Genomic DNA, 13095 nt, shown 5'->3' with positions numbered 1-13095 from the left:
CAAAAGCTTTCCTCATAGAATACATGCCTTTTTCAGTCAACTATTACGTTGAATATTTTTACGTATATTCTGATGATTTTTGGGATTACTCTTAAAGATGACAAAGGAAAGGCTCCAGTGCTTGACTCAGAGTTGAAGTCTATTGAAACAGTGGAAGGCGAAGACGTCAAATTTGTTTGTAAAGTTTCTGGTGAGCCGAAGCCTACAATAGAGTGGTTTAAAGACGACCAGCCATTGAAGCCTGACAGCCGTATAAAGATTGATTATGACGCCGATGAAAGTAAGTTAACGATCAAAAGCACTACTTTGGAGGACGAGGCCCTGTACAAGTGTGTCGCTCGTAACGACCTAGGGTCCATTGATACCAGTGCTGAGCTTCTGGTGAACGAAAAAACAAGTGATACAAGTGCTGAGCTTCCAGAGGAGGAAAAACCTGTGAACATTGTGATCAAAGAAAATATGAAGGATCTTAAAGGGGAAATAGGAAAAGAAGCAAAGTTTGATGTGAAAGTAGAAGGTAAGCCCAAACCTGAAGTGGAATGGGTGAAAGATGGCAAGGTCATCGAAGATGTCGGTCGTTATCTTTTAATCGACGAAGAAGAGGGTGAAGGAATACATTCGCTCGTTATTGATGAAATCGTACCTGAAGATGCCGGACTGTACAAATGTACTGTGTTCAACGAAACTGGTGAATTAGAAACAAGTGCTAATCTTATCTTGCAAGATGATTTGAAAGCTCCAGAGTTCGACAAGGGCCCGGAAGGTCCTATCGTTGTCACCGAGGGAGAAACAATTGACTTGAATGCAGAGGTAACTGGCAAGCCATTACCAGACATTGAATGGCTAAAAGACGACAAGCCAATAAAAAAGACAAGCAACGTAGAGATGATAGCTGATGGAAACAAGTTTAAACTTGTAATAGTGAAAGTAGCTACAAACGACACCGGGAAGTACAAGTGTGTTGCACGAAGTACTGCAGGAGTAGCTGAGAAAAGCTTTGAAGTGATTGTTAATGGTAAGCTGGCAGTTTTCAAAAAGAATTTTGAAATCGGATTTCGTGCAAATAATAGTATACCTGCGGAATGAATTATCATATTTTAATTGAGTCCCTCTTCTCTTCTTTTTAGTTAAAAAGCCTGAGGGTGCAGCTCCTTCAATTCTAGAATCACTGAAACCCGTTGAAGTATCGGAAGGAGATGACGCTGTTCTTGAATGCAAGGTCTCTGGGACGCCAACGCCAATAGTTGAATGGTTTAAAGGTGCAGTCCGCGTTAAAGAAAGCAGGAGAATAAAGTCTGAAATTTCAAATGATGTGGCAAAACTAACTATCAAGTCTACGCAAGCTAATGACCAGGGAGACTATAAATGTGTTATTCGCAACGATTTTGGTTCGACGTCTTCCAAATCAAAACTTACTGTGAAAGTCCCGATAAAACCAGACTTTACGATGAAATTGAAACCTACAGAAGTAGTTGAAGGGAGCGAAGCACGCTTTGAAATACGTCTTAAAGGTGAGCCAAAGCCAGAAGTAGAGTGGTACAAAGGAACAACTAAGATTGTCGATGAAGGAAGGTTCCAGTTCGAAGAAACTGATGACGGCAAGTACACTTTGATCATAGTCGATGTGAATCGTGATGATTCTGGAACATACAAGTGTACAGCAACTAACGAAGCAGGAAAAGCGACAACCCGAGGTGATTTGACTGTTAAAGAACGACAGTTTGCTCCTGAAATTGAAGGAGATCAAGAAGGACCCTTCATTGTTAATGAAGGTGACGAAGTTAACATCAAAGTAGTCATCAAAGGAAACCCAAAGCCGGAAGTGAAGTGGTACAAGGATGGCAAAACTCTCCGAGATACAACTAGGCTGGACCTCCGGTCACGTAATGAAACCTATTACATTGTGATTATCAGTGCAAAGCTGGATGACACAGGAACATACAAGTGCGAGGCAACGAGCAAACTTGGCAAAGCATCAAAAACGTTCGACGTTATAGTTCAAGGTTGGAATTGATATGCATCGTCATTGCCATTCGCAGTTTCTGCAACAAATACTAACTCAGCTTTCCTAACCTTTCTTCGTTATCAAAACTGATCCCATTTGACTGAGACTGACATATTGTTTATTTTATTACTAATAATTCTTACACTTAATGTCTGATGTTTTCTCAATATTTCCAATGCTGTCAGGTACCTTTTTTAGCTTTAACCAACTCTCACCTAACGTTTTGATTGAATTTATGTCTTTGATTCTTCATGATTTTACCTTTAATACCGTTCATTTTATGTTTACGTGACCACTCCATAAGTTTTGTCGTTTACCAACCTTCCGTCATTTAAATCAAACTAAAATTCCAATTACTTAATTGACAACTACCAAACCGATTGGAAACATCCTACATAGATTCAATTAAGTTGTAAAGTCACTAAAGCATGAAAAGAACGGTGACTTACTTGTAAAATTTGTCGGTGTTCAGATGTATTTTTTACTTGCTGAGCACGTGGTACTCATTAACTTAAATCGCATTTTTCTTATGGCATGCTATTTATCTTAAAGGCCCAAAAGGAGACGCCCCATCTGTAACATCAGAGATGAAACCAAATGAAGTAGTTGAAGGACAAGAAACAAAGCTGGTCTGCAAGATCAAAGGCAAACCTGAGCCCACAGTCGAATGGTTCAAGGATGATAAGCCATTGAAGACCGACCGTCGGGTAAAAGTCGACTATGATGGTGAAACTAGCACCCTTATCATTAAAGAATCTGTTCTGGACGATGAAGCCTTGTACAAATGTGTTGCAACGAACAAATTTGGTGAAGTATCCACCAGTGCGGAACTACTGGTTGAAGAAAAAGGTACCAAACCAGAAATCGAAGAAGAAATGAAAGATGTGGTTTGCGCTCTTGGAAACAAGGCTAAATTTGAAATCAAAATTCAGGGAACACCTAAACCCGAAATCGAATGGTTTAAGAACGGCAAACAGATTAAAGATGGTGGTCGGTTCCAAGTGATCGCCGAGGAAGAAGACAATTCATATTCACTTATCATAGACCAAGTTGAATCAGAGGATGTTGCTACTTATAAGTGCGTAGCCTTTAACGACCTAGGAGAAGTTGAAACCACAGCTTCTCTTACCCTTGAAGAAGAGCTGGTTGCACCTGAGTTCATAAGTAAAGGAGGTCCAGTCACAGTGACGGAAGGGGAATCCGTGGATATCACTACAGAAGTGAAGGGAAAGCCATCACCTGAAGTCGAGTGGTTCAAAGACAACAAGCCTTTAAGAAAAACAAAGAAAATAGACATCAAATCCACCGACAACAAATTTACATTGGTCATGGTTGATGTAACCCAAGACGATAGCGGCATTTACAAGTGTGTTGCTCGAAGCAAGGCAGGAGTCGCTGAACAGACAATCGAAGTTGTTGTCGAACGTAAGTATTTATGCAGCACATTTTATTTTACGAAAACATGCAGTGCTTTATGTTTTCGAGTTTTTTTGACCTACGATTCGTTTTATTTTCTAAGATCATGTTGCTGCTTACAGGAAATTATGTGCTTTTTTGTTCCCCGAAATAATTCTGGTCTTAACTGTTTCTCTATGTATATAGAAGGAATCAAAAGTTAAAATTCAACAAAATTGTTTAACTTCTCTTTTGAGCTACGACAATATTTGTACGACATTTTTAATCAGTACGCATTTTCTTTTTTCCTTTTATCCTTCTTTAGGCAAAAAAGGCACCGCACCAGAAATCATCGATGAAATGCGTCCAGTTGAAGTCAATGAAGGTGAAAATGCTACCTTGGAGTGTACTGTTAGTGGGAAACCCGCTCCGTCTGTTGAATGGATGAAAGATGGCATTCGCATTAAAGAAAGCCGACGAGTAAAATGCAGCTTTGATAGTGGAACTGCATCTTTGACAATAAAGCAGACTCGTGAAGATGACAAAGGCGTTTACAAATGCATAGTTAAAAATGACTTTGGAAAAACAGATTCAACTAGCAAACTAACTGTGATAGTTCCAAGAAGACCAGATTTCAAATTGAAAATGAAACCTGTGTCAGGAATCGAAGGTGGAGAAGCACGTTTCGATGTGCGTGTCGAGGGATTGCCAAAACCAGAAATCGAATGGTTCCACGGAACTACTCCCATTGTTGATGATCAAAGGTTCCAGATCATCGAAGACGAAGAAGAAAATTGCTACTCGCTGATTGTAAGTAATCTAAGACTTTCTGATTCCGGTTCTTACAAATGCATCGCAACCAATGACGTTGGTAAAGCTACATCAAGAGCTGACCTTGACGTCAAGGAGAAGCAGTTTGCACCTGAAATTCAAGCAGAAGACAAAGGTCCAATAATTGTCACTGTAGGTGAAGAAGTCAACATTGCGGTGACAGTTAAAGGCAAACCCCAGCCCGATGTTGAATGGTTTAAAAACGAACGAACAATCTTTGAAACTGCAAAACGCGACATCAAGGTTCGAGGAGATTCACATACCCTTGTAATTTTGAGCTCCAAACTAGAAGATGCTGGAACTTACAAGTGCGTGGCAAGCAACAAGGTTGGCAAGGATTCTCGGACATTTGACGTTAGAGTTCAAGGTAATCCCATTAATATGGAATAATATTGGTGTAGATTCATTGCATGCGTTGGATAACGAGGTCTTATTCTATAATTTGCTTTCGAATGATGTTTTGCAAATAAAACCATGAGCGCATTAAGAAAGAACTATCATAAGTTTGTAACGGAGCAGTTTGGTCTTTTGGGAATTTGATAGAAACTCCTCAGGATCTTAAAGCGCATGCAGGCATAAGTGCAACATTCAACAATAAAGTTCTAAACTTACGACAACATTTGGTATAATCGAATTGTATTTAGAAGAAGAAGAAAAAAGTTGTCTTCAGGGCCCGGTTGTAGGAAGGGCAGATAGCGCTATCCAACGTATAAATCCTTATTCAGTGGATAAGTCGATGCTGTTATCCAATAAGTTTATCCACTGGATAGGAATTTTCCATCGGATAGCGCTATCCACTGTTCGTACAACTGGGCCCAGTAGCATAGTGAAATGTGTAGATATCAATCGAGTGTATTTATTAGGTTTAGGAGTTTCCTCTCGTCGAGAAAAGATCATTTATTTACTAATTTACTAAGCAGGAGAGTAATTTTGTCTGTTACTTTATTTGCAGCTGAAAAACCCAAAGGGGAAGCTCCTGTGATTACTTCAAAATTGAAACAAGTTGAAATAACGGAAGGAGAAGATGTGGTCCTTGTCTGTGAGTTCTCTGGAAAACCAGAACCAGTTTGCAAATGGTCGAAAGATGGGTTGACAATTAAGCCTGATGGTCGCACTAGAATAAAAGTGTCTGACACGTCATCAACTATAACCATCAAAGAATCGACACTTGATGATGAAGGGCATTACAAATGTACCATTCGAAATGACTTAGGTTCAGTTTCAACCTCTACGGAAGTATTGGTGAACGAAAAAGAAGAAGGCGCTGGACCTCGCATCGTAGAAAAGCTCAAAGACGTAGATGCTGTTCTGGGACAGAATGTCGAATTTTCAATTCGCGTTTCTGGGACTGCCGAAGTTGATTGGTTTAGAAATGAAGAATTGGTGGAAGGTGCTGGCAGATTTATGATCGTTGACGACGAAAACGAAGGGCTGTTTGAACTTGAAATTGAAGGCGTTCATCCAGAAGATGTTGGGATGTACAAGTGTGTCGTGTTCAATGAGTCTGGTGAAGTTTCCTCGACTGCTCGTTTGCGAATACAGGAAGAAGCGATTACTTCAGAGGGCGTCGACGAAACAGAGTCAGCACCACTTAGAGGTAACTGTTTTCTCAAGCTAACTTTTTCCGAGTAATTAAACATTTTGACCCTATTATCATTTCGTCTCATTAATGTTGTTGTATTGTTTTCAGCCTTAAAACCAGAGATCATTGAGCCGTTACAATCTGTAAAAGTAATGGAGGGAGATGAAGCGGTGCTTGTTTGTAAGGTTTCTGGAACTCCTTTACCAACTGTGCAGTGGGAAAAGAACAACTTGCCCATCAGAGAAAGCTATCGCGTGAAAGGAAAACTCGAAGATGATGTTGCGACGTTGACACTAAAGCAAACACGTGGAGATGAGTCAGGCGAATACAAGTGTATAGTAAGCAATGAGCATGGTACAGTCTCTTCATCATGTAAGTTAACAGTTGTCGTGCCGATAAAACCATCTTTCAAGACCAAACTCCGACCACTTGAGGTCGTAGAGGGTTCCAAAGCGCAATTCGATGTTGAAATTGAAGGATTTCCGAAGCCAGAAGTTGAGTGGTACCATGGAACAACAAAGATCGTTGACACAGGGAGATACACATTTGAAGAAGATAATGAAAGATATACACTCATTATCAACAGCACTACACTTGACGATAGCGGAGCATACAAGTGCGTAGCTTCGAATGACGCTGGAAAGAGCACGTCTCGCAGCGACTTAACCGTCAAGGAAAGAGAGTTTGCCCCTGAAATCACTGGAGGTGATGATGAACCAATATATGTGGATCTAAATCAAGAAGTCAACATCAAAGTAACGGTTAAAGGAAAACCAAAACCGGAAGTTAAATGGTATAAAGACGGGAAACCAGTCAGAACATCGCTAAATACTGAAGTCAGGTCACGAGGTGAAAGCCACTCGTTCGAGATTCTTCGTGCTAAACCAGAGGACGCAGGTATCTATAAATGTGAAGCAAAGAACAAGCACGGGACTGATTATAAGACGTTCACTTTAAAAGTTGGAGGTATGTAAAAGGATTTATTTATGTTTAATAGTCATTATGTCGCCTGGTTATAAAATATCATGAAACATATAAACTTTTTTTGTTTACAGAGCAAAAGCCGAAAGGCGAAGCACCAGTACTAACCACAAGACTTGCACCAGTGGAAGTAACTGAGGGAGAAGAGACTATATTGTTTTGCGACTTTACTGGTACTCCAGAACCAGCTTGCGAGTGGTTGAAGGACGGCGTAGAGCTAAAACCTGACGATCGTATTGCCATTGAATACACCGGAAAATCGTGCACCGTTACCATCAAAGAAGCAACTACACATGACGAGGGTACCTACAAGTGTGTTTTACGTAATGAATTTGGTTCGACTTCAACGACTACAGAGGTCGTTGTAAACGATAAAGAACTTGGGCAAGGACCGACCATCCTCAAAAAACTGAGTGACATTACAGTGAAGATCGGCCAAAAAGCTAATTTTAAGATCCGCGTATCCCTACCGGCCGAGCTCGATTGGCTCAAAGGCGAAGATGTTATTGAGGATTCTGGAAGGTTTATCGTCATTGATGATGAAGACGATACTGGATTTTTCCAGCTCATCATAGAGGACGTCCAGCCTGAAGATATTGGTAGATACAAATGTGTCGTTTTCAACGAAGATGGAGAAGTCTCGTGTAAAGCCAAACTTGCTCTACAGGAGGAAGAACTTATTGCTCCAGAGACGATAGAGGAATCTGAAGCCGCTGCAGAACCATTAACAGAAATTAAACGTAAGGTTTTTCTTTGCTTACTTATTTAAGAAGCTTTGTATGTTAGAAATCTTAATAAAATCAATGTCTAAAATCATCTCTTCTTTTTCAACAGCTCTTGGTACTGCACCATTAGTGACAGAGCCTCTCAAATCCGTCGAGGTCTCCAACGGAGACACAGCAATCCTGAAGTGCAAAGTAAGTGGCACACCAGTCCCTTCTGTTGAGTGGTTCCAAAATAACGTTCCAGTAAAGGAAGGCTGGCGCATTAAGTCGAAATACAAGAATGACACTGCCACCCTAACGATCAAGCAAGCAAAGGAAGAAGATGCTGGGTCTTACAAAAGTGTAATCCGTAACGATCTTGGTGAAACATCAACTTCTGCAAAACTAATCATCAAAGTGCTTACCATGCCAACCTTCACTACAGAACTGACTAAAGTAGAGGTGGAAGAGGGAGAAGAGGCCCGATTCGTAGCAGGTATTGATTGCTACCCGAAACCTGAAGTAGAGTGGCTTGTTGGCGGAACAAAAATTGACGACGAAGGGAATTATGAAATCATTGAAGATGAAAAGAATGGCACTTACACCCTGGTTATCTCCAATGTAAAAATGCAAGATGCAGGAAACTACAAGTGTGTTGCATCTAACGAAGTTGGACGAGCCACATCACGAGGCGAACTTGTCATCAATGAGAATCTCTTTGCACCTCAGTTTGAAGGCGAAGCGGAACCCATCATTGTTCGCGAGACACATGAAACTACCATCACAGCTATTATTAAAGCCAAGCCTCAAGCCCAAGTAACTTGGTACAAGGAAGGAGTACCACTGCGTGACAGCATTGCCTATGACATCAAATCTCGTGGTAACACCTATAACTGTGTAATCTTACGTGCGAAACCAACTGATGCTGGTCTTTATAAGTGTGAAGCCAAGAACGAGATCGGAACTGCTTCCAGGACCTATGAAGTGCAAGTCAAAGGTATTTAGGCTACATGATGTCTTTATAAACGTTTCTTTGTTCCACTTAAAGACGTCTCTTTTTTTATCTCAAATATATTTTTCTCTTTTTTTTTATTTAAGCTGCTGCAGCAAAAGACGAAGAACCTTCTCTCTCGGGTTTGACGAAACGTATAGAGGTAACCGAGGAAAGTCCTGCCAAGCTTGTCTGTAAGGTTTTTGGAACGCCTCAACCAACCTGCAAGTGGACCAAGGATAATGTAACCGTTAAAACCGATAGTCGTATTAAGATCGAATTTGATGGAACTACGAGTACGCTGTCCTTCAAAGAAACTAGAATTGAGGATGAAGGCGTTTACAAAATTGTTGCAGCAAATGACCTTGGTTCAGCCTCATCAACATGCCAGTTACTAGTCAATGAGCTGGGAATTCGACCAAAATTCGAACAGAAGTTAAAGAATATCGACGTAGTTGAAGGAGAGAAAGCCAAATTCCAAGTCCGATTATCTGGAATACCGGCTCCTGACGTTGAGTGGATGAAAGAATCTACCAAGATCAGAGATGGAGGAAGATACAAAATCATTGAAGAGAACATGGTTCACTCTCTTGTAATTGAAGACTGCAAGCTTGAAGATTCTGGCAAATACGAATGCATAGCGTTCAATTCCATTGGAGAAGTCAAATCTAGAGCGACACTAAATGTCGAGGAAGAGATAGTAAGGCCTGCGTTTGTAGGTCCAGCAGAAGAACCTTTCGTCAAAAGCGAAGGTGAGAGCGTAGAGATGACTGTAGAAGTCATTGGCAAGCCTATGCCTGAAGTCGAGTGGTACCATTACAACACTAACTTAAAAAAGACAAACAAGATTGACTTTAAAGCTACAGACAATCGTTTCGCACTTGTACTGGTAGACCTGACAAAGAATGACAGCGGTATGTATCGATGTGTGGCCAAAAACAAAGCTGGACAAGCAAGCAGATCTTTCGACCTGGAAGTACAAAGTAAGTTTAAATGGCATTTTTTACTAGTTCCATAAAAAATCTATTTGCGACTTTAAAGGTTTAGGATGTATTTCTCGCATGAGTAATGAAATACTCATTCTTTGAAGGAGAAAAACAAAAAAACAAAAGGACAATATTTATAAACTGGTTCAGTCAGGTAAAAAGTTATGGGTAGCTTACTTTACTTAAACTTATTTTACTTATAACTCGGTGAGTAGACTATCAGTGCTCCTTATCACGGGTATTTAAAGCAAAAGCTACACAGAACAGAGAGAATGAGTCAAAACAGACTTGGAGATACAGAGGTTGTCAGCAAAATCTTAATGATTTATTCAAATTTTTAAGATTGTGGAATTTATCTTTTGAGCAATATTATTAATCCTCTTTTATAGGAAAGAAGATAAAAGGTGAAGCCCCTGAAATAATCGACTCACTTAAACCGGTTGAAGTTACAGAGGGCGAACCAGCAAAGCTTATGTGCATAGTGAGTGGAAAACCAATGCCAATTATTGAGTGGTTTAAGGATGGACTCCCCGTCAAGGATAGTAGACGTGTGAAATCGGAGTTTGACGGGACTACAGCGTCACTCATCTTTCTAGAATCGCGAGGAGAGGATTCAGGCCAGTACAAGTGCGTTGTTCGTAATGAGCTTGGTTCAGCGCCGACATCAGCAAAACTCAAGGTTATCATCCCAACAAGGCCAGAGTTCGTCGAAAAACTTAAGAATATCCAGGTTAATGAAGGAGAGGAAGCTCAATTCGAGGTTCGAATAAAAGCGTATCCAAAACCCGAAATCGAATGGTATAAGGGCTCAACAAAGATCTTAGATATGGCTCGATATGAAATAATCGACGCAGAAGATGAGGAAGATACATATTCTCTAATCATAAGCAGATGCCAACTCGATGACTCTTCGGTTTATAAATGTGTTGCTACAAATGAAGCAGGAAAAAGCACATGCCGTGGCGAACTGGTCGTGAAGGAAAAGGAGACAATCCCGATATTCCCTGGAGATGAAGAAACAACAACAGTTTTCGTCAATGAAGGAGAAGAGCTCAAACTATCGGTCAGTCCATCAGGAAAGCCAAAACCTGAAGTTACTTGGTACAAAGAGGAAAAAATGTTAGTAGAGAGTTCAAGACGAGATATCAGAACTCGAGGTGATGATTACATATTTGTAGTCTTCACTGCCAAACCCGAAGATGCAGGAAAGTACAGATGTGAAGCATCCAATCGGCTTGGAAAGACCATCAAGCACTTTATTGTAAAAGTACGAGGTAAGTAAAAAGCATACAAAATTAGCAGTTCAATTAGCAAAAAACCTACTAAATTATAAAAATTACTTTTGTTGCAATATATAGCTACCGAACCTGAAGGGGAAGCGCCAAGATTTATAACCAAGATGAAACCACAAGATGTCAATGAAGATGAAGATGTCAAATTTGTATGTTCTATTTCTGGTACACCTAAGCCAACTGTAATCTGGAGCAAAGATGGAGAAGTACTTAATGATAGCCTTCGGTATCGAACTGACATTTCAAGTGCACAATGCATACTGACAATACGTGGTGCCAAGCTAGAAGACGAAGGCGTCTACAAATGCGCACTTCGAAACGAACTTGGTTCAGCAACAACAACTGCTGAACTTATGGTAAACCAAAGAGGAAAAAGACCAAAGTTTGAACAGAAACTTACACATACAGAAGGAAAAGCTGGACACGATGTTCTGTTGCAGGTACGTGTAAGTGGCACCCCACCTCCTGAAATTGAGTTCTTCCATGAAAATATCAAGATCGAAGATGGCGGAAGATTCTCAATTCTGGAAGAGCAAGATGGATTCTACACTCTCGTCATTAAAGATACGAAGGCAGAAGACGGTGGGCAGTACAAGTGCACTGCTACTAACAAAGTTGGGGAAGTTTCCTCCAGAGGTTTCTTGCATATAGAAGAAGACGTGATTCCCCCAGAATTCATTTGCGACTTGAAAGGACCGATTAACCTTGTTGAAGGGGACAGCTGTGAGCTGAATTTAGAAGTCAGTGGAAAACCCTCACCTGAAATTGAATGGTACAGAAATGAGCGTATGGTTTGGTCGACTAGTAAGATACAACTTCTTTACAAAGATAACAAGATTACTATGGCTATGGTTGATTTAACAGTGGGAGACAGTGGAATGTACAAATGTGTAGCTCGTAACAAAGGAGGTGTTGCCACGAAAACGGTCAACATTAATGTTGAAGGTACTTTTAAAATAAGAATTGATATGGTATTTGCTTTTTTCATAATGATTCCTTTCCAATGAGTATTTGCAGCAAATAATTTTCAGCGTAATAATAATTATTTTCACAAACATGAAATCGCATTTCAAACCAAACTTCATACTGCTTTGCAAAGTGGGATTCAGGTATCATTGATCAAAATATGCTGAAAATACCACATTAACATGTTTTATTTTAAATTCTAGCTAAAAAGCCCGAAGGCAATGCTCCCGAAATTATAGAAGAAATGAAACCAGTTGAAGTTAATGAGGGAGAGAGCGCACAGCTTAAGTTTGTAATTACTGGAAAACCAACGCCGAAGCTAGAATGGTTTAAAGATGGACTGTCTTTGAAAGAAACGAGGCGTGTCAAATCGGAGTTACACGATGGCGTAGTAACTCTCACATTCAAAGAAACAACAGACATGGACATAGGGAACTACAAGTGTGTTGTTCGCAATGAACTGGGAAAAGCTACCACATCCGCAAGGCTAGAAATCCGAGTTTCTACCAAGCCCGAATTTAAGACAAAACTGAAACCCCAAGAGGCGATAGAAGGCGAAACAGTTCGCTTGGAGGTACGTGTAAAGGGCTTTCCTACTCCTGAACTAGAATGGTATCAAGGAGCTACCAAGATCGTTGATGTGGGACGATACCAGTTTGACTACAATGAAGACAGAGGTTCATACTCACTCATAATTAGCAATGTTACCATGGACGATGCAGGAACCTACAAGTGTGTCGCACTTAACAGAGCAGGAAAGACCACCTGTCGCGGAGAGCTTGATGTCAGGCAAAAACAATTTGCTCCCATGTTTGAAGAACCTGAACAAACTGAACCAACAGTCCTTTCCCCCGAAGCAGACGCCACCATCAAGGCAACCGTCCTTGGTAATCCACAGCCTTCAGTAACATGGTACAAAGACGGCATACCTACCTATGGAAGCCTTAGAGCTGACATACGTTCTCGTGGCAACGTTCAGTTTTTGAAATTCTCTAGTGTTAAGCCTGAAGATGCAGCAACATACAAGTGCGAAGCTAAGAACAGATTAGGAACTGCTTCCAGAACGTTCGTGGTGAAAGTTGAAGGTATGCATCTACTTAATAAGTCTTGTATGTCCTATTATGTCCTGCTATCATAGTCATCTTAAACCCTTCTAGAAAGTTGCACTTTGTTGATGTAGGTATCCTTAATAAATATATGACGCAAAAGGGCGTTCATAATTAGAAATAAACATTTAACTTGCACTGGTGTAAAATACAATTCTTAAGCAAAAAATGGAAATTCTGGTTTCCCTTTATTCTGAAAAGCCTTAAAGAGGACGAATAAAGTATGTATGTATGTATGTTTTACCTTATCCTTTTT

At 40.4% G+C, this 13095-nt stretch overlaps 1 protein-coding gene across 1 annotated transcript in view; it reads left to right on the top strand.

Moving 5' to 3' along the window:
• Positions 1 to 13095, top strand: part of LOC116288075 (uncharacterized) — a 160771-nt gene that overhangs the window by 100216 nt on the left and 47460 nt on the right. Inside the window, 12 exon segments of the mRNA XM_089036454.1 lie at positions 98 to 1015; positions 1128 to 2003; positions 2558 to 3430; positions 3726 to 4598; positions 5184 to 5828; positions 5922 to 6779; positions 6869 to 7534; positions 7629 to 8495; positions 8597 to 9472; positions 9865 to 10749; positions 10834 to 11712; positions 11937 to 12818. Of these exon segments, the coding sequence (XP_088892580.1) occupies positions 98 to 1015; positions 1128 to 2003; positions 2558 to 3430; positions 3726 to 4598; positions 5184 to 5828; positions 5922 to 6779; positions 6869 to 7534; positions 7629 to 8495; positions 8597 to 9472; positions 9865 to 10749; positions 10834 to 11712; positions 11937 to 12818 (10098 nt within the window).

This window comes from Actinia tenebrosa, unplaced genomic scaffold (assembly GCF_029948245.1).
Source record: "Actinia tenebrosa isolate PJP-AT-01 unplaced genomic scaffold, QUT_ActTen_1.0 PGA_scaffold4__44_contigs__length_22323623, whole genome shotgun sequence".
NCBI lineage: Eukaryota > Metazoa > Cnidaria > Anthozoa > Actiniaria > Actiniidae > Actinia > Actinia tenebrosa.
This window is presented reverse-complemented; position numbering and strand designations above follow the sequence as displayed.